The sequence below is a fragment of the Rutidosis leptorrhynchoides genome, chromosome 5 (assembly GCF_046630445.1).
Source record: "Rutidosis leptorrhynchoides isolate AG116_Rl617_1_P2 chromosome 5, CSIRO_AGI_Rlap_v1, whole genome shotgun sequence".
Classification (NCBI taxonomy): domain Eukaryota; kingdom Viridiplantae; phylum Streptophyta; class Magnoliopsida; order Asterales; family Asteraceae; genus Rutidosis; species Rutidosis leptorrhynchoides.
Genome location: NC_092337.1, coordinates 457,996,690 through 458,018,198, shown reverse-complemented (window position 1 = coordinate 458,018,198; position 21,509 = coordinate 457,996,690). Strand labels below are relative to the sequence as shown.

Below are 21,509 nucleotides of genomic sequence, written 5' to 3'. Positions count from 1 at the left end.
AATGATTTACAAAATAGACACAAGTACGTGAAACTACATTCTATGGTTGAATTATCGAAATCGAATATGCCCCTTTTTATTAAGTCTGGTAATCTAAGAATTAGGGAACAGACACCCTAATTGACGCGAATCCTAAAGATAGATCTATTGGGCCCAACAAGCCCCATCCAAAGTACCGGATGCTTTAGTACTTCGAAATTTATATCATATCCGAAGGGTGTCCCGGAATGATGGGGATATTCTTATATATGCATCTTGTTAATGTCGGTTACCAGGTGTTCACCATATGAATGATTTTTATCTCTATGTATGGGATGTGTATTGAAATATGAAATCTTGTGGTCTATTATTATGATTTGATATATAGGTTAAACCTATAACTCACCAACATTTTTGTTGATGTTTTAAGCATGTTTATTCTCAGGTGATTATTAAGAGCTTCCGCTGTCGCATACTTAAATAAGGACGAGATTTGGAGTCCATGCATGTATGATATTGTGTAAAAACTGCATTCAAGAAACTTATTTTGTTGTAACATATTTGTATTGTAAACCATTATGTAATGGTCGTGTGTAAACAGGATATTTTAGATTATCATTATTTGATAATCTACGTAAAGCTTTTTAAACCTTTATTTATGAAATAAAGGTTATGGTTTGTTTTAAAAATGAATGCAGTCTTTGAAAAACGTCTCATATAGAGGTCAAAACCTCGCAACGAAATCAATTAATATGGAACGTTTTTAATCAATAAGAACGGGACATTTCACTGATGAATTCTGACCGACTCTAGACAACATTTCCTCAATCATATCCTCTGGTAGGTCTTCTAAAATATTCGGTTGTCTACCCTTAACGTCCATTTTGTTTTTATACTGTAAAATAGACAAGGATTAGATTCGTAATAACAAACAATACAAGCAATTTTTACATAGAACATAAAAGTACAAGCACACTACAATACATTTATTACACAACATGCTCACACCCCTCTAATCTGAATCACTGGTTTCTTCTTCTTCGGACTTGGTTCTTTTTCCTAATCTTCTAGGGATATATAATGTTCCTCTAATACGAGTCGTCGTTTTCCACATTGGTTTAGAAAAACCTGGTGGTTTAGAGGTTCCCGGGTTATTGTCACGATATTGAAAATACGGGTGTTGACGGTACATATAAAGTTCATCGGGGTCGGAATCAGATTTCTCTATTTTGATGCCTTTTCCCTTATTATTTTCTTTTGCCTCATTAAATTGGGTCGGGGTAATTTCTATAACATCATCGGAATCCTCATCAGGATCCGATTCATCGAAAAAATGGTAATTTTCCCAATATTTTGCTTCCTTAGCGGAAACACCATTGACCATTTTTAACTTTGGTCCATTGGTTGAGGATTTTCTTTTATTTGACCGGTTTTCTGTGGTTCCTACTATTCCCCCCTCCGGAACCTCTTCTTCTTCCGGTTCCTCTTCTTCTGGTTCCTCTTCTTCCGGTTCCGTTTCCTCTTCTTTCGGTTCTTCAGAAACTTGTGAATCTTGCCAATATATATTCGACTCTTCGTTATTATTAGGTGAGTCAATGAGATTTGTGCTAGAGGTAGACATCTATCACACAATATCAAACAAATTAAGAGATTAATATATCACATAATATTTACATGTTAATAATATATAGTTTTCAACAAAAATGTTAAGCAATCATTTTTAAAGAAAACACGGTCGAAGTCCAGACTCACTAATGCATCCTAACAAACTCGATAAGACACACTAATGCAAATTTTCTGGTTCTCTAAGACCAACGCTCGGATACCAACTGAAATGTCCCGTTCATATTGATTATAAACGTTCCATATTAATTGATTTCGTTGCGAGATTTTGACCTCTATATGAGACGTTTTTCAAAGACTGCATTCATTTTTAAAACAACCATAACCTTTATTTTATCAATAAAGGTTTTAAAAGCATTACGTAGATTATCAAATAATGATAATCTAAAATATACTGTTTACACATGACCATTACATAATGGTTTACAATAGAAATATATTACATCGACATATGTTTCTTGAATGAAGTTTTTACACAATATCATACAAATATGGACTCCAAATCTTGTCCTTATTTTAGTATGCAACAGCGGAAGCTCTTAGTATTCACCTGAGAATAAACATGCTTTAAACGTCAACAAAAATGTTGGTGAGTTATAGGTTTAACCTATATATATCAAATCGTAACAATAGACCACAAGATTTCATATTTCAATACACATCTCATACATAGAGATAAAAAATCATTCATATGGTGAACACCTGGTAACCGACATTAACAAGATGCATATATAAGAATATCCCCATCATTCCGGGACACCCTTCGGATATGATATAAATTTCGAAGTACTAAAGCATTCGGTACTTTGGATGGGGTTTGTTAGGCCCAATAGATCTATCTTTAGGATTCGCGTCAATTAGGGTGTCTGTTCCCTAATTCTTAGATTACCAGACTTAATAAAAAGGGGCATATTCGATTTCGATAATTCAACCATAGAATGTAGTTTCACGTACTTGTGTCTATTTTGTAAATCATTTATAAAACCTGCATGTATTCTCATCCCAAAAATATTAGATTTTAAAAGTGGGACTATAACTCATTTTCACAGATATTTCCTTCCTCTGAAATAAGACTTGGCCACGGATCGATTCACGAACCTATACAAATATGTACATATATATCAAAGTATGATCAAAATATAATTACAACCATTTTTATTATGCTTTAAAGATTTGAGTGTATTAAGTCAGCTGTCCTCGTTAGTAACCTACAACTAGTTGTCCACAGTTAGATGTACAGAAAATAAATCGATATATATTATCTTGAATCAATCCACAACCCAGTGTATACACGTCTCAGGCGAGATCACAACTCAAAGTATATATATATTTGAAATCAACCTCAACCCTGTATAGCTAACTCCAACATTACTGCATATAGAGTGTCTATGGTTGTTCCAAATAATATATATACATGGGTCGATATGATATGTCAAAACATTTGCATACGTGTCTATGGTATCCCAAGATTACATAATATATTAGAATACATGTATAATATAATATAAGTTAGCTAGGATATGATTTGTATAGATTTGTTAAACATTTCCCGTAGCTAAAAAGATCAAAAATATCCAATCTTGTTTTACCCATAACTTCGTCATTTTAAATCCGTTTTGAGTGAATCAAATTGCTATGGTTTCATATTGAACTATAATTTAAGAATCCAAACAGAAAAAGTATAGGTTTGTAGTCGGAAATTTAAGTTACATGTCAATTACTAAAGAGGTAGTCATTTCCGTCGAAAGAACGACATCTTGATGACCATTTTGAAAAACATATTTTCACTTTGAGTTTAACCAAGATTTTTGGATATAGTTTCATGTTCATATGAAAAATTATTTTCCCATAATAACAACTTTTAAATCAAAGTTTATCATAGTTTTTATTTATCCAAACCAAAACAGCCCCCGGTTTCACTACGACGGCGTATATCCGATTTTATGGTGTTCATCGTGTTTCCAGGTTTTAAATCATTAAGTTAGCATATCATATAGATATAGAACATGTGTTTAGTTGATTTTAAAAGTCAAGTTAGAAGGATTAACTTTTGTTTGCGAACAAGTTTAGAATTAACTAAACTATGTTCTAGTGATTACAAGTTTAAACCTTCGAATAAGATAGCTTTATATGTATGAAACGAATGATGTTATGAACATCATTACTACCTCAAGTTTTCTGGATAAAACTACTGGAAATGAGAAAAATTGATCTAGCTTCAAAGGATCCTTGGATGGCTTGAAAGTTCTTGAAGCAGAATCGTGACACGAAAACAGTTCAAGTAAGATTTTCACTCGAAATAAGATTGTTATAGTTGTAGAAATTGAATCAAAGTTTGAATATGAATATTACCTTGAATTAGAAAGATAACCTACTGTAAATAACAAAGGTTCCTTGATCTTAGATGATTACTTGGAATGGATTAGAAAGTTTGGAAGTAGACTTGCAAACTTGGAAGTGTTATTGATTTTTATGAAACTATACTTATGGAATTTATGAAGAACACTTAAAACTAGAAGATGGAACTTGAGAGAGATCAATTAGATGAAGAAAATTGAAGAATGAAAGTGTTTGTAGGTGTTTTTGGTTGTTGGTATATGGATTAGATATAAAGGATATGTAATTTTGTTTTCATGTAAATAAGTCATGAATGATTACTAATATTTTTGTAATTTTATGAGATATTTTATGCTAGTTGCCAAATGATGGTTCCCACATGTGTTAGGTGACTCACATGGGCTGCTAAGAGCTGATCATTGGAGTGTATATACCAATAGTACATACATCTAAAAGATGTGTACGTACGAGTACGAATACGGGTGCATACTAGTAGAATTGTTGATGAAACTGAACGAGGATGTAATTGTAAGCATTTTTGTTAAGTAGAAGTATTTTGATAAGTGTCTTGGAAGTCTTTCAAAAGTGTAAGAATACATATCAAAACACAACATGTATATACATTCTAATGGAGTCGTTAAGTCTTCGTTAGTCGTTACATGTAAGTGTTGTTTTGAAACCTTTAAGTTAACGATCTCAATTAATGTTGTTAACCCAATGTTTATTATATCAAATGAGATGTTAAATTATTATATTATCATGATATTATGATGTATGAATATCTCTTAATATGATATATACATTAAAATATCGTTACAACGATAATCATTACATATAAGTCTCGTTTCGTAATTCTTGAGTTAGTAGTCTTGTTTTTACATATGTAGTTCATTGTTAACACACTTAATGATATATGTAAATATCATTTTATCATGTTAAATATAGTGTATCAATATCTTAATATGATACATATGTATTTAGTAGACGTTATCATAACGATAATCGTTATATATATCATTTCGAGTTTCTTAACTTAGTAATCTCATTTCTTATGTATATCACACATTGTTAATATACTTAGTGAGATACTTACTCATCATAATCTTACTCATCACAATCTTACTCATCATAATCTTATGTCAACCATATATATATGTCTATATATACCACAACATGTAGTTTTTACAATTTTGTAACGTTCGTGAATCGCCGGTCAACATGGGTGATCAATTGTCTATATGAAACTTATTTCATTTAATCAAGTCTTAACAAGTTTGATTTCTTAACACGTTGGAAACATTTAGTCATGTAAATATCAATCTCAATTAATATATATAAACATGGAAAAGTTCGGGTCACTACATCTACCACGTCAATACAATTCTCATTTAGAACACCACAACACTCACCTCACTATAAGAATGATCTTATGGACAGATTGTAAAAGATGGTTGTAAAATATTGTGAGAGAAATATAATTAGTAGTTGGGTGAAAAAAATGATAAAATTAGTTAAATTAGACCATGTCATGTAGCTAGAGTCGTTGTATGGCTTGGTCGTCTGATGTGTAAGTGGGTAACGCTCACTATGAGTGTGGAATAAATAAATGTGGTGAGCGTGGTATCTAACTCACGCACACAACTTAACATATTAAATCCTTGTTTTTAATCTTATTTTCTCACTCAACTATTGATTACATTTTATCACACCTATGAATGGCTATGATACCACAAAATTTTGTCACAACATTAGCACATGAACACCATTTTCCACAAAACTGATACTACGTCAGCCCAATTTACCCCTACAACACTACAACAATTACTTCACAAAGTCTAGTCAATCAAAAAACAACAAAAACAATTACAAAACAACGCCTCATAAGAGGTGGTATATATGCTTGTGCCATGCCACAGAAACCAAGGGAGAACAACGCCCAAAATTTTGTGCCGTAACAACTGGTAAAAACTTGTACTCACAGAGTCACAGGTAAAAAAAAAAAAAAAAACTTCGCTATATGCATTGAAGGTAGTAATTGTATTAGTTAGGTCTACTTGTAGGTGTATTTAATGGAATGGGTGGAAAAAGCCAAGTGACACTGAAATATTGAAAACGAATTCACAGTTGTTGGACTAGCTACCAATAGGAAGGTCCAACCCACTAAAGGCCTACGACATAAGTAAAATCATCATTTCAAGTTGGACTAACTATAAAGTACAAACTAACCACCATTAATCCTTTTAAGTGAATTCATTTAAAATCATCCAACCTTGTCTATCATGATTATCGGCTGTTTTCCTATTCGCAACATAGCAACTGTTGCATTATAATGCACCACCTTTTTCAATATTTTATATATACATATATCAGTGAATTTGTAGTTTTTATGAACATTTAGCAGTCAAGAACAGGAATGTGAAACTGTGATCAAAGAAAGGATCATTAAATTTATAAACATTTCATCAGATGATTACTCGGTAGTTTTTATAGCTTAGCAATCATCTGCATTCAAAGTGTTGGCAGATTCTTTTTCTTTTTAAACAAACAGAAATCTTTTCCACCATGCATAATCATAAAAACGAAGCTGCGCACCATGATTGATAGCTGTAAGAAAAGATCTGGGTGGGTCGATTCAGCTGTGTTTTCATGGCCTAACATGCGAATTCAATAAATAAGATCAAGGGAATCAGTTGTTAACAAGAAGAAAAAGAAAGAGTAAAAAGTGGACCTCTTGTTTTTACACTTCAATCGAAGGTTACTGGATCAAGTTACTCATATCTTTGGATGAGTTTGGCTCGAGAAAACAGGTGTCACGTTTGTCTCGATGTCAATGCATTTGGAAAAACTCCGTTGGGGTTCGGGTGCCATTTTGTTTGAAAATCGAGATCATCAGTGCTTAAGGAGTCTGCAACAAGCATGAATTCAGTTAATATGGTCCACGCTTCTAACCAGGCTATTATTTATACAACAATTAGGAAGTATAAAAAGCTTTAGCTCGATTTTCACCATCAACAATATCAAATCAAGAAACTTTTGAAATAAAAACAAATTAAAGAAAATACCCAATACAATGTAGACAATTCTAAGTACAACTGATATTCTTTTTTTCTATTTTTCACATAGTTAATTTATAAACAAAGATGGTGCCTAACGCAGAAAGGTATAAAGTCTTGGGTGGGTTATTCAAATAATGACAGGAATATGATGAAACGTATTGATGAAAGCATTAAAAATATATCTGCACATCTAATCAATATGTAGTACTTTTTAATTATACTTACATTTCACATTCTGAGACGGGCCATGTTCGACAAATTTAAAAGATTGAATCTTCCGAGCAACCACTGCAGCTGGTATTTGTAATTCAGGGTTTATTTTAGTGTCACTAACCTCGGTCAACTCCATAAGCAATTTTTCTGGCAAGTGCTTCAATAAGTTCTCACACAGAGAAAGAAGACAGTGGGGCCAATAGGAAGCAAAAATATTGGAGCTTTTTAGTAAAAATGAGAGCTCTTTAACAAAGTTCACTCGGTCCAACTACGTCCAGGATGCTTTTTAACATTCTTCTCTTTCATTTCCCTTCTAACAAAGTTCGCCCGGTCCCACCGCCCTGAAGCTGCATATATATTCGAAAGCAATACAAAAGAAGCTGAACTTTCAGGCTCCAAATTTAACAGCTCTTCACTCGCACGTTTTCCTCTTATTTCATCTCCGTGTATTCTACAAGCCCCGAGAAACGTAGCCCAAATCCTAGCATTCGGCTCAATTTCTAATTTTTTAATGAATTCCTCAGCCTCCTTTAGATAACCCCATCTCCCAAGAAGATCGACCATACATGAAACATGATCAATACGCGGTTTAATCTTGTAATGATTAATCATAGAATCAAATATACAACGTCCTTGATAAACTTTTCCTGCATGACTACAAGCAGTGAGTACTCCAAGAAACGTGACATCATCAGGCTTTATGTTTGACTCCTTCATTTCTTCAAAGATTTGTAGTGCATTTTCAGCATACCCGTTTTTAGCGAAACCGACTATCATCGAGTTCCATGTGATAACATCTTTTTTGTTAACTATTTCCTTAAAGACTTTAGTAGAACTCGCAATGTCCCCACATTTAGCATACATGTCCACAAGTCCACTACAAGTCAACTCATCCGAGTCAAACCCCGTGTGGAAAACAAGCGAGTGTATCGCTTGACCATCTTGTAATGATGCCAACGTGGCACATGCTTTAAGGCTGCTAACAAACGTTGCCTGATCTGGCATTGAATCGTTTCTTCTCATTTCTTGATATATTTCAAGCGCCATCTCATTACAATCGTTATGAACAAGTCCCGATAAAACAGCAGTCCAAAGAACCGTGCTTTTAGGGTTTCCCAACTCTGCGAAGACAACCATTGCATCTTGCGTGACCCGCGAGTTAAAATACATGCCCAGAAGAGATACCGCTACGTATTCGTCATCGTAAGAGAAACCGTGTTTTATCACTAAATTGTGAAATTGCCTACCAAGATTCAATTTGGACGGTTCATTGCACCCATCGAGTAAGCATGCTAATGTAACCCCTGAAGGTTTTAAACCATGAGATAACATATCTATAAACAAACTTACAGCTATTTTAATCGAATTTTGAGTATACCCACTGATTAAAGCATTAGTAGAAGCTACACTTTTCTCTGGCATTAAACAAAAAACTTTGTGCGCGTTCGAAATGACCCCGCATTTGGAATACATATCAACAAGAGAACTACCAGAATAAAGGGTGGTTTCCAAATTATATTTGACCAAAAGGGTATGCAATTGTGTTCCTATTGTAAGAGATTGAATATTTGCACAAGCACTGAGTAAACTAGCAAAGCATACCTCATCAGGGGTAATACCGACATTTTTCATCCTCTGAAACATCCAAAAAGCCTCGTCTTCTTCTTTTTCTTGCACTAAACCGACTATCATAGCATTCCAAGAAACGTTATCTCGATTATTTATCATGCTAAACAGTTTTTTAGCATCCTGTAAAGAACTGGACTTTGCATACATATCTACCAACGCATTTCCAACATATAAGTTAGTACTAAAATTGTTTTTAATAATAAGTGAATGCAACTGCTTCCCCATTTCAACGTTTTTCAACATAGCAGATGCACTCAAAACACTAGTGTAAGTGAATTCGTCGGGTAAGAAACCAAAAAGTTTCATGCTTGTGAATAGATCGATTACTTCATCAGCATTTCTATTTTGTGCATAGCCTGCCAGCATTGTATTCCATAAAACAACACTCTTGTCATCTAATTCGTTAAACACGTTTCTGGCAGACACCATTTGTTGACATTTCGCATACATATTGATTAAAGAACTTCCAACATAAACATTGGTATACAACCCGTCTTTGGCTGCATGGGCATGAACTTGCAAACCACAGTTGAGATCAGACGTACTCGCAATGGCACTCAGGACACTTCCTAAAGTAGATCTTGTTGGTTTGACCCCACATCTATTCATACTCTTAAACAAATCAATAGATACATCATAATAACCGTCTCGAGCATGCCCGGAGATCATGACATTCCACGCAACAACATTTGGATCGCGCATTTGGTTGAACACATGACATGCATCATCAAACTGTCCTGACTTAACACAGGCACTTATAACAGTTACAAATGCTACTTGGTCAGGTATATGGCCAAGTTTCAACATATCTTTAAATAATCTAATAGCCTTATCAAAACAACCGGCTTGAACGTAACCAGAAATCATCGCTGTCCAAGAAACTGTATCTGAACATACAGACCCATCGAATATCTTTGACGCATCATCAACAAAACTACATTTAGCATACATGTCAATAAGCGATCCTTCACAAAAAGAATCGCACATGAACCCGGTTTTTATAACATGACAATGCACCATTTTACCCAACACAATGTCCGTCAATCGTGCACAGGCTGATAAAACAATCGCGTAAGTATGCTGATTAGGATACACTCTGTCCAAAGAAGCCTGCATAAACCCAAAGAGTCGTACAATATACTCCAACATTCCACTCCTCGAATACATGGATAGAATCGAGTTCCAAGCCAATATATCTCTTTGTTCCAACCGAAGAAAAGCTTTTTCAGCAAAGACAATGTGGCCACATTTGGCGTGCAAATCCACAATGGAGTTGCCAAGTTTACCTTTGGAATCAAATCCAAGTATTAAACTTTGGGCGTGGATGAGGTTAACAGCTCTGGAAGGAAGTTTGAGTCTTTGAGGCATTTCATCGAACAGTCGGCGGGTTTGAATTTGTTTGCTGTATTGAAGACACATTGACAGAAGACGGGAGTATACTTCTTTTTGGTGATTGATTAATTGTTGTTTTACATTAGTGGAAAACGTTCGTTGGATGTAGGCTAGTTGGTGACTCATCATCGGAGCCCAATTTTAAAGTATTATGCCCGGTGAGCCTGTTTTGATCGGCGAGTTTGGCACAGTGAGTAGAAGATACGATGACTAAAGAAAAACATCTGATGGAGAAGAGGAAATTAAGTTTATTGATTATTGTTTCAGGTTTAACTGTTTTTTCAATTTCCAAAGGAACCAAAATACAGTAACTTTTTTTTTATTTCGTTTTTGCCTAGTTAGTCGAAAGTGTTGATGGTGGATGCCAGTTTAATTCTTGTCGCTTTAAAAAGTTAACTGATATGATAAAAGTGTTTATCAGATAAAATGATTAAAATACAATTTTTAAAAATCTTTTTTATGAAAACTACATCTTTTTTTTTTTTTTAAATGACGTATTACACCTTCAGTTCGTACGAACTCGCACTTTTAATGTGTGAACTAAAGAAATCACATGTGGCTGAATCTCGTTTACAATCTCGGTGAAAGACTTCACCGAAAAAGGTGTGCGAGTTCGTGTGAACTCGTTGCACTAGTAGGTACTTAGAAAATCTTAATCACCCGGACATCTTTATTTCTTTAGTTTGAACGTACTCAGAGTTCGCACCTAGCGTGTGTAAGTTGGTGCAAAGCCATGTTACGGGTACGTAAAAAAATCCTCGGCAACAATCAAGGAAAATCGATCATGAAGAGTTTGCACCAAACATGTGCAAGTTCGTGTAAAATATGTGAATGTTTTTAAAAAATGTGTTTTGTCATTTCATTTAGATAATTAAAAGAAAAAGTGTATGTTGGTCGATTTCTTTTTTTCAATTTCTTGTAATTGCTTTATATGATGACATAATTAGCTTTTTAGTTCAATTTCTCTTAAAACGGGCATCACGGATTGGCGGGTTGATTTTTTCTCGCGATGGATCTAATATATCCATCAGCCGCTTGTGATCCGTCAATGGTAAAAAAAAATGTCCAACCCGAACTCGCGGGTGAAGTTTTTTGATTTTATCCCCTCATCACGAGCAAATGTACCATTTAGGGTTGTTTTTTTTTTTTTTTTTTTTTTTTTTTTCTGTCTATTACCATCGCTCTACTTGCAGGATCACACCATGATCTGGTTAGTGTTATTTGATTACGATATAAAATTATAATAATAGAATCTGGGTGGATTATCATGATTATTGAATATTGATGTAGTCTTTAGTTCACATTTCATCATTTGGCTATTTTAATTTTGTGATGTATATTTCCTTGGTGGATTTGAAGTTTCTCCTCTCTTTTTTTCCTGAAACTTTAGCACAAACTTTGACGTTTTGTGAGAAATTCTCCTTTTTGCCTTTTTGTGTGGCACCCATTGCCAAATTGATATTATCAAGAAACAAGTTCGAATCAATCTGCTTAGAAATAATAGTCCAATTCATGGCATCATATTGAAGTCAATCATTACATTTCATCTTTGTACATTGCAGACTTAGAAATATAAAATTATATTATTCCATATTCAATTTAAATTTGATTGTTTTACCTGGTTTCTTCAAGATTCCATATTCCACAATTTTTTGATCTTCCTAACACTTCTAGTTGGTTAACAAAATGAAAGTTCCACATCTTAAATTACAAAAACATAATATTATAATATAATATAAAGAGAGCCTTTATTCTATACAAATAGCACACAAAAGCAACCAACCATTATCACAACTTAAAAATCCTTTTATACACCATTTCTTTGGAACCTTGTACCTGCAAGTACTTGGTACTTGCCTAAGTGAATTCTAGTACAAATTTAAGCCAATTGGTTTTAACATATGGCTGCTTCAACCGATGAAGGATCACGACATCCACAACATGTAGAAGTTGTTCCGTTTTATACATCCGATGTCCCATTAAAATCTGTTTTACTACATGGGAATTTAAATATATGTGTGAAAGAAGCAAATAAACTACCTAATATGGATTCATTCAATAAAAAGTTCACCCCTCTTTCGGGTACTAGTGATCCATATGTAACAGTATCTGTATCCAATGCTGTTATTGGACGAACTTTTGTAATAAACAATTGCGAAAACCCTGTTTGGATGCAATCTTTTTATGTTCCAGTTGCTCATTATGCAACAGAAGTTTTATTTGTTGTTAAAGATAGTGATGTTGTTGGTTCTCAACTTATAGGAGCAGTTGGGATCCCAGCTGAACAGTTGGTAGTTAATTCTGTTATTAAGGGTACTTTTCCTATTTTAAATGCAAGTGGGCAGCCATGTAAGCCTGGTGCCATGTTAACTTTATCAATCGAGTATACACCTGTCGATCAAATGGCGATTTACCGTAATGGAGTGGGGTCCGATCAAGAATGTGAAGGCGTTCAAGAAACGTAGTTTCCTCTTAGAAAAGGAGGGAAAGTTACACTTTATCAAGATGCTCATGTGGATGGTAGTTTACAAAGTTTGAAACTTGATCGTGGTTTGAAATTTGTACAAGGTGATTGTTGGCGCGATATTTGTGATGCGATTAGGCAAGCGCGTCGCTTGATTTATATAACGGGGTGGTCTATTTTTCATAAAGTTCAACTTGTTCGTTATGGCGCAAAAGCAAGAGATAGTGTTTTGGGTGAACTTCTTAAAAGTAAGGCGGACGAAGGTGTGAGAGTATTATTACTTCTATGGGATGATCCTACTTCTAAGAGCATTTTTGGTTATAAAACGGTGAGTCTTGTAAACAACATCATTGTAATATCATGTTTTAATACAGCTGATTATCTGATATTGATTATGATAAATGTAGGAAGGGGTTATGCAAACTCACGATGAAGAAACTCGGGCCTTTTTCAAGAATTCATCGGTGCAAGTTTTACTATGTCCTCGTTCTATACCGAGGACTAGTTGGGCAAAGAAGGTTGGATATGTTTACTCTTTGTTCATTTTCTCTAATAAAGTAACTAGCTTTTTAGCCATATTTGGGGTTTGTTTGCAGGATGCTGAAACCATCTATAGCCATAATCAGAAAACGGTTATAGTGGACGCTGATGCTGGTATCAAAAGAAGGATTATGGCATTTGTTGGAGGCCTTGACCTATGTGAGGGACGTTACGATACTCCTGAACATTCTCTCTTTAGCACATTAAACACGTTGCATAAAGACGATTATCACAATCCTAGCTATACAGTAAGTATTCTATTCAATTTTATTAAACTGTTTAAAATGTCATAAGTGTCTTACTATTTATTGTTTATTATTTGAATTTATGATCAGGGGTGTACAACTGGTTGTCCAAGAGAACCGTGGCATGATTTGCATTGCCGAATTGAGGGTCGCGCAGCTTATGATGTACTCCAAAATTTTGAGGAGCGTTGGTTAAGGGCTTCAAAGCCTCGTGGTCTGTCGAAAATATCCAAATTTTCTGACGTGTTACTTAAACTTGATAGAATTCCAGAAATTTTAGGTATTAACGATGCCCGTTACACAAGTGTGAAAGATCCAGAAAGTTGGAATGTTCAGGTGTTCCGTTCAATCGATTCTAACTCTGTTAAAGGTTTAGGTTTCCCAAAAAACCCAAAAGATGCTAACAGTAAGGTATGATTACAACATCTATTTCAGTTTTTTTGTATGTGGCAAAACGGGTGGGTCAAGATGTCACCTGTATGTTTCATGGTTAGCTAATACTTTTGGTGACTTGTAACAGAACCTGATATGTGGGAAAAATGTGCTGATAGACATGAGTATTCATACTGCGTACGTGAAGGCAATTCGTAGTGCTCAACATTTTATATATATTGAAAATCAGTACTTTCTTGGTTCTTCGTATAACTGGGATAACCACAAAAGCCTAGGTAAGAAAATTCAACCTTTGTATAATAAATTAAATTGCTATAAAATGTGTTTGTTGTGATTTAAATATTTATTTTGCAGGTGCAAACAATTTAATACCAATGGAAATCGCTCTTAAAATTGCTTCGAAAATACGAGCAAATGAAAGGTTTGCTGTGTATATAGTTATACCAATGTGGCCTGAAGGTGATCCAACAAGTTCAGCTAGTCAAAGGATTTTAGTATGGCAGGTTGACTCGCATTAAACGTCTTAAGTTGGAATATATTACTTATAAATCTTTTAATATTTATTGCTGAAAAAATGTTTGTGCAGAAACACACAATGCAAATGATGTATGGAGTTATATATAAGGCTTTAGTAAAAATGGGACTTGAAAACAAATTTGAGCCACACGACTACTTGAACTTTTTTTGTCTTGGCACTAGTGAATCATCTCAAGGCATGACACCACCTTCAAATGGAAAAAATTCGATTGCCCAAAATACCCCTCAGGTATGTCCTTTTTCTGTTGATACTAGACATGGCAATATGGGTGGGTTGAGATTGAACACGTCGCAGATTGATCCATTTATCAATAAATAGGTTTCAATTGCCATTTCTTGAGTTTTGCTAAATTTGACTTATCCTATCAATTTTTGATAGGCACTTAGTATAAAAAGCAGACGCTTTAAGATCCATGTAAACTCGAAAGGAATGATAGTTGATGATGAGTTTGTGATATTGGGCTCTGCGAACATCAACCAACGTTCATTGGAAGGCACACGAGACACTGAAATTGCAATGGGTGCATATCAGCCTTATCATACATGGGCCCACAAAAGTTCTTCTCCAATGGGACAGGTAATGCACAAAACACTTAAAAGAAGTTTAACTCTTAGCTCAAACTTACAAGAAGTTTAACTCTTAGCTCAAACTTACAATGTCACAAAATGACAACGCAAACATTCTGTTTTTATCGTAATTGCAACGAACTTATTAATTTTTCATATTAAGTTTATGACTTGGTTTCAAATTAACTTTGAAGACTTGATAAAAAGTCAATTTGACCTAAAAAAGTCAACTTTGGGCAGATATATGGATACAGAATGTCACTTTGGGCAGAGCATTTAGGAGAAGTTGAGCGCTGTTTTAAGGAGCCAGAAAGCCTCGAGTGCGTGAGAAGGGTGAGGTTGTTGGGTGAGCAGAACTGGGAACAATACGCAGCCGATAAAGTAACTGATATGACGGCTCATCTGCTTAAGTATCCCGTTGAGGTTGACCGCAATGGTCAAGTGAAACCGCTTTTTGGGTGTCCAAATTTTCCGGATGTGGGTGATAGCATTGTTGGTTCATTTGTGTCTGTTCAAGAGAACCTCACCATATAAAGCTTTTGTGATTGGCATACTTTTTCTTTTGTTTGTTTTTGTTTAAGTGTTGCACATTTGTAAAATATCAAGTCAATAAAGGGTTTATATATGAAATTTGTTTCACCTTCTTGGATTCAAGAATTAGTATTTATTTTATTAGTAATTGAATAAACTACTAATAAATATATTAAGGTAAAAAGAGTAATTAAACAAGAATTCAGGGTACCAATAGTAATAAAGTGTAGTTTCGTTTTTGATGTTTTTAGTTTCGCAGGTTGTGTATTTCTCGTGTTCGTGTTTGAGGTTTTTAGTTTCGTTTTTGTGTTAATGTTGTTGTTAGCGGTCTCGTGAATTATTGTAAGTGCCTAGCTTCTGGCTAGTATTTTCTAATGCTAATACAAATCTTGCTTTTCAAAAAAAATAAAAATAAAGTGTAGGTCAGATATTGATCCGTGTTTCATAATTCAGCTTCCTATTGGGCCTCTAGCTTGCCAATTGGGCTTCAATCCAGATCATAACCTGGAAATATTAATCCAAAACGTTTTGGGCTATGGAGCATGGATCAAAATTAAAAGGTTGATGGGCTGATACCATAACCTAATCTTGGGCAACACGTTAACACGTTAACTGATGGCTTTTTATTTATATAAGAAGCCATCAGTTTTTTTTAACTGATGGCTTCTTATATAAATAAACAATCTAATCGACTGGATTACCATCGTTCACGTGGTAATTTTAGGAAATCATAAATAATCTGTTTGATCAGTAAAAAAGCAATAATAAGAGATCGATGGCAGAAAGAAGGGTTTTGAATAAGTGCTATTCACTGGATATTGATCCGGCGGCTATGATTGAACGAAGGCGTAATTCGAATAAAGGTCAATTGATGCTTCCGATGAGCATTCAGTGTAGCACTTGTAGAAACTATATGAACAAAGGTACCAGGTTTAAATCACGTAAAGAAGACGTTATTGGAGAGACATATCGTGGAATTCAAATACGCAGATTTTATTTCAATTGCACAATGTGTTCTGCTGAGATTATCATCAAGACAGACCCTCAAAACGTTGATTATACTGTTGAGTCGGGTGGTGTAATTAATTTTGAACTTTGGCTTAAAGGATTCGATGAATTGGAGTTAATTGATTAAATTGAGAAAAGCAAAAAGAAGGCACCTATTGATTTTCTTTTTTTTCTTTTTTAACAAACGGATATCAAATCTATAAGGTTTTAGTTCATGCGTTTGAGGTTCTTTTCAACAATTAAATAATTGATACGTTTGGTTTTAATATTTTGTTAATATAAATGTTGATGTTGATTTCATTAAGTATTAGTTGTCCGTTTAACTCCAAAAATTATGTGTTATATGTGTTAAGTTCGAACCCTAGTTGTGAATTATTAGGTTTTCATTATTGTTGCGTTATTATATGTTTCAGGTTGGTTCTCTGTTTATCTAGTGGCAATGATATGCTTTCCTGATTCTTGGTTAGTAGCCCAAAGTGAATATGTTATGTTGGCTATAAAATATAGTACTTTTTTGTTTGATGGGTTGTCTTGGACTGTGTATTCGTATTCATTTAAATATCAACTCCCATGGAATTATTTCGCCTTCTACGTACTTTGTGCCCAGTTTGTTTAGAGGTGTCAGAAGAGTAGACTTTGCATTGTTAAGCTTCTTTTGTCATACAACTTGTGCTATTTGATTTCAGGTTCTCTCTTTTTTGAGGTTCTTGCATACAAGATAATCTGTGTTAACTCCGTACTTCGCTAAGATTAGGCTTTTTGTTATTTGCCAAGTTTATCATTGTTTTCCATATATTTTGCTTGGTTAAACACTTAAACTGGAAACATTATAAGTTAGTTGTCCATATTCGTTTAGTTGATTGTCCCTCCATGTGAAGAACCTATGTTTCGTATTCAATCCACTCTTGTTTTCTGTATTCGTAACCACAACTGGAAGGTTTGTTATTCATGGAAGTCTTGAAGATCAAATAATATCATGACTGCTTCTCAGAGTTAATGTTGGGTGCGACTTGATGTATCTTCTTTGCTTTTGGTTATTAATTTTTTTTTCCGGCAACGATTTATTAAAACAATCTTTAGCAAGAAACTAAAAGAGACATTATAACTTTATAAGGACTTTAAAAACAGAGAGTTCTGAGAGGTTACCTCTATAAGCCAAGAAAAGGAATACAACCTAAAAAAAAAAAAAAAAAATTGGAATTTTTTAACCGAATAATCATTAAACAAAATACAATTCCTTTAGTACTAAAGCTGAAGAGCAAGCCATTTATCTCTGCTAAAAGACGAAATTAGCATTCTAGATGTTTTATCAAGAAATGATGCCTCTCCATGAATCAAAGACTTAAATTTCTAGATCAAACCAAATATGAAATCTCCTCCACAAATATGAAACGATCAAACATCAGAGAAATAGATGTTCATTTGATTCAATTCTTTGCTAACAAATATGACATCAGATAGTCTCCGGCTCAATTCCTTGATGCGAAAGATTTAGAGGGATAAGAAATTTATCTAAGAATTCTTTTGCTTATCACTTGAACAAACTTTATTTGATTCTTATATGTTTCTTTGACTCCCATGTTTAACAATTTCATAGAAGAAAATGCTAAACGTAGCCTTTAAGGCTACGTTTCAGTATATCATATCTAAGTTTTGAAGCTTTGTTGACGAAATTGTAAAGCTTAAATAGTCCCTTTTAATATCCATTTTCGTTATATAATTTTGGGATAAGGGAATAAATAAATTTGATTTTTTTATATCTTTAAAATTGGAGTTTAGATTTCAGTTTTTTTCCCTTAATTTCAGAGGTTAATTTTTTTACTCTTTAGAATATAAATTCTTTCTTTTTTTTCACAGCACGTTATCATACATGTGATGTATGATAACGCACGTTAACATACATCGATGCATGATAACCAAAATTAATGAAAAATGACTAGGTGACTGATGAAAAACAATGTTTAGAGCTTGGTAATTTGGGTTTAGAAATTATAGTTTAGATTTAGGGTTTATATTGAGTTCTTAACACGAACGGTTCATAGTTTAAGGTTTAGGTTTATGGTTTTGGGTTTAAGGACTAAACCCAAAACACTAAACCCTAAACTCTAAATCAGGCTAAATAAAAAAACCTCACAACAGCTTAACATACATTAGATGTATGATAAGCTGCATGCTCTTATACAAATTTTAACACAAGTCATTATTTTAAAATATCATAGTGGAAGAGCAATTATTAAACCACAAACTTAATTAGAAAAATTGCATAATTTTCATGACATCGGGTAAATGTGGGTTTAAGTCTTAATTATTACTAACACTGGTGTTACTTAAAACATCTGAACAATTAATACAAAATCCGACATCAGAGTTAAGTCTGTCAAACATGTCTTCACATTCCGGCTCCTATCATCTAGCATGTACCAAACCAAATCTGCAAGGGAGGAATGTGGGCGTTTAGAACGAAGCTAAGTGACTGGAATATATCCAACAGATTAAGCATAAGCATCAATCATACAACGGTCATATAAATATGCTAACGTCCTGAGATAGCATATAAATAACAACAAAGACAATACGAGGATCGGCGGCTTGTACGAGCCTACAACCGCTAGCTAATCGGGCTACGGTCTACCGATAGTCTTTCCTGTTGAATCACTACATAACTCTCCAGATGCAACGCATGCGTCCTTCTATCCTATACTGCCCAGACAGCAGGACTTGGACCCAACCTCCTCAGGCCCATTTGACCTCATGTAGACCTCAACCTCCTCAGGCTCGGTTGAGAATCCCCAGCCTCCTCAGGCCCCGCTGATGTCATACACAATGTGCACATACAATCATAAAACAACAAGCATCATCTACTAAGCATGACATCAACTAACTAAGCATGTCAATCATTCAACAATGCATAACATTAATATTAAGCATGATAATCAGAGTAAACGACAATAGCATGGATCGCTACTTAAACTCTATCCGGAGATAGACCCACTCACCAATTACCAGCAACAGCTCATATACATATCTACTGAACAGTTTCATTGGTACAATTTAGGTGTGCTACTCTGCTATGAAGAAACATGTCTCGTAAGGATGACCAATTCCGGACGACTTTGAACACATTGACGTAAACTATCATTTATTCAAATTCTCTTGGGACACACACCTTCAAATATTGCATTAACTCTTTCGATTAAATACGAGATTTTATTCGAGATAACATTACACATTGTTCACCTTTGTTCTCCATGATTATATTCTCCTAAACTTCATGGAGTGATGTTGGGATGGAGGTATGAATTGGTGTAAAATAATGACGCCTGATCAACGTGGTTATATTACGGTAAGTCATACCAAAGTTCTAATGGATCGTGATGGTGATGAGGCTTGATCAATCTTATCATCACCACGTACCATGTTATATGACTCTGTTATTTTCTTTGTTGCCATATGAAAACACAGAGACCTTATATATCACACAATCTGAGTCTATACTTTTCTTCGTTATCATATATCTTTATGCTCCTGATAAAGGGTCAACTGTTATTCAACTTCAAAATATACATAACTAAATGTATACTAACTCATTTTCGTCCGATTTTAACATTCAACTACAAGATTTCTCGAGGTGGCTATATCAAGATGAAAAATTCTTCCCTCATTACGCTCATACTTTCCGCTTAAGGGAATCTCCTTATCCCATTCCTCAAAGGATAGGAACTCTAGCAACATTAAACTAGTATACGTCATGAGTGCTCAATCTTAAAAAAAAAAAATTATGATAACTTTCACGTTTGAAACTTGGATAAACACTTAGCAGAATAAAACTTTACAGTTCATTCTTTGAGATACGCTTAGACGTCAAACTTCCTTTCATCTAAGAGTCCGTAGAGGTCTTGGACCGTAAGCTCAAACTACTCAAACAAAACACATTTCTATTGTTAGAATTCGTTGGAACCCTCTTAAAGAACTCACACTCTCGTAAGAGCAAGAAGATCAAAAGAAATGAAAATACCCTCATCTATTTTCCCCAATGCAACGCCGACGAATGGCACTAACCAAAATTTCGGTACGAAATTTCAATAACGGGTGGGTAATGTAACAACCCGACTTTTTTTCGTTAACTTTCCATTGAATACTTAACGACCATTAGTTAAATTCTATGAATTTATACGCCAGAACTTTTTCTTAGAAAATACTATTTTTATATATGTGCTACATATTACTTGATATCATACTTTGATTTAGAAATATATGCGAGAGACTTAGAAAACGCAAGAAAAATGTACGGTTAGTGAAAACTGGGAAAACGTCTTTAAGATGACGAAACGAATGATAATTCACTTTTAAAAATTATTTGTTATAATTATTATGCTTTAAGGATACTTTTAATTTATTAGAAGTTTTGAAAATTTAAAACACGTAGAATTCGCTAAAACGCTCGGTTAACGTTCCAGCTTTCGGTTTCGATTAACGACACTTAGAAACGAACCATAAGCCTTAATCTAGAAAAAATGTGAGCCAAAGACATTCTTATGCCATCCCAATCCATAATTATTATTTGCAATAATCTATTTATTTTTGTGATATCTTTAGCACACCGTTCACGATTTTAATCGTTATCGCGTACCGTAAAAAGTACCGTGACTCGCAGGGTTGCATGTAATCTTTTGGTGGCCAAAATAGGAGAAATCAAACTTCCAAAAACCCCTTTTATGCCCCTCAAATTCGTGGCCCCTGTGGAGGGGGTGTTGTGCACAATTTTGAAACCTTAATTTGGAGATTAGGTTAAATCACTAGGAAAGATACTGCATCTCATTTTTTTTAGCTTCCCTCCTCTTATTTTTTTTTCTTCTGTAGACAGCCACACAGCACCTCCTCACCATCGCCACCTTCATCATCCCTAATCACCATCATCTTATTGCTTGATCATAAAATTAAACACGTATTCGCGATCTACACGCAACGCTCTATCTATTCCTACCAACAATTGCT

The 21,509-nt window shown here is 34.3% G+C and overlaps 2 protein-coding genes and 1 pseudogene across 2 annotated transcripts; 2 read left to right on the top strand and 1 right to left on the bottom strand.

Annotated features, from left to right (window-relative positions):
• Window positions 1-7,253: 7,253 nt before the first annotated feature.
• Window positions 7,254-10,512, bottom strand: LOC139850640 (pentatricopeptide repeat-containing protein At3g09040, mitochondrial). The gene has a single exon (XM_071840193.1). The coding sequence runs from the start codon at window positions 10,356-10,358 to the stop codon at window positions 7,464-7,466; it is 2,895 nt and encodes a 964-aa protein (XP_071696294.1). The 5' UTR covers window positions 10,359-10,512; the 3' UTR covers window positions 7,254-7,463.
• Window positions 10,513-12,130: 1,618 nt separating this feature from the next.
• On the top strand, window positions 12,131-15,509 carry LOC139850641 (phospholipase D beta 1-like; annotated as a pseudogene).
• A 772-nt stretch (window positions 15,510-16,281) lies between these two features.
• Window positions 16,282-16,641, top strand: LOC139850205 (uncharacterized). The gene has a single exon (XM_071839792.1). It carries the CDS (start codon window positions 16,282-16,284, stop codon window positions 16,639-16,641), a length of 360 nt encoding a protein of 119 aa, XP_071695893.1.
• The last annotated feature ends 4,868 nt before the right edge of the window (window positions 16,642-21,509 follow it).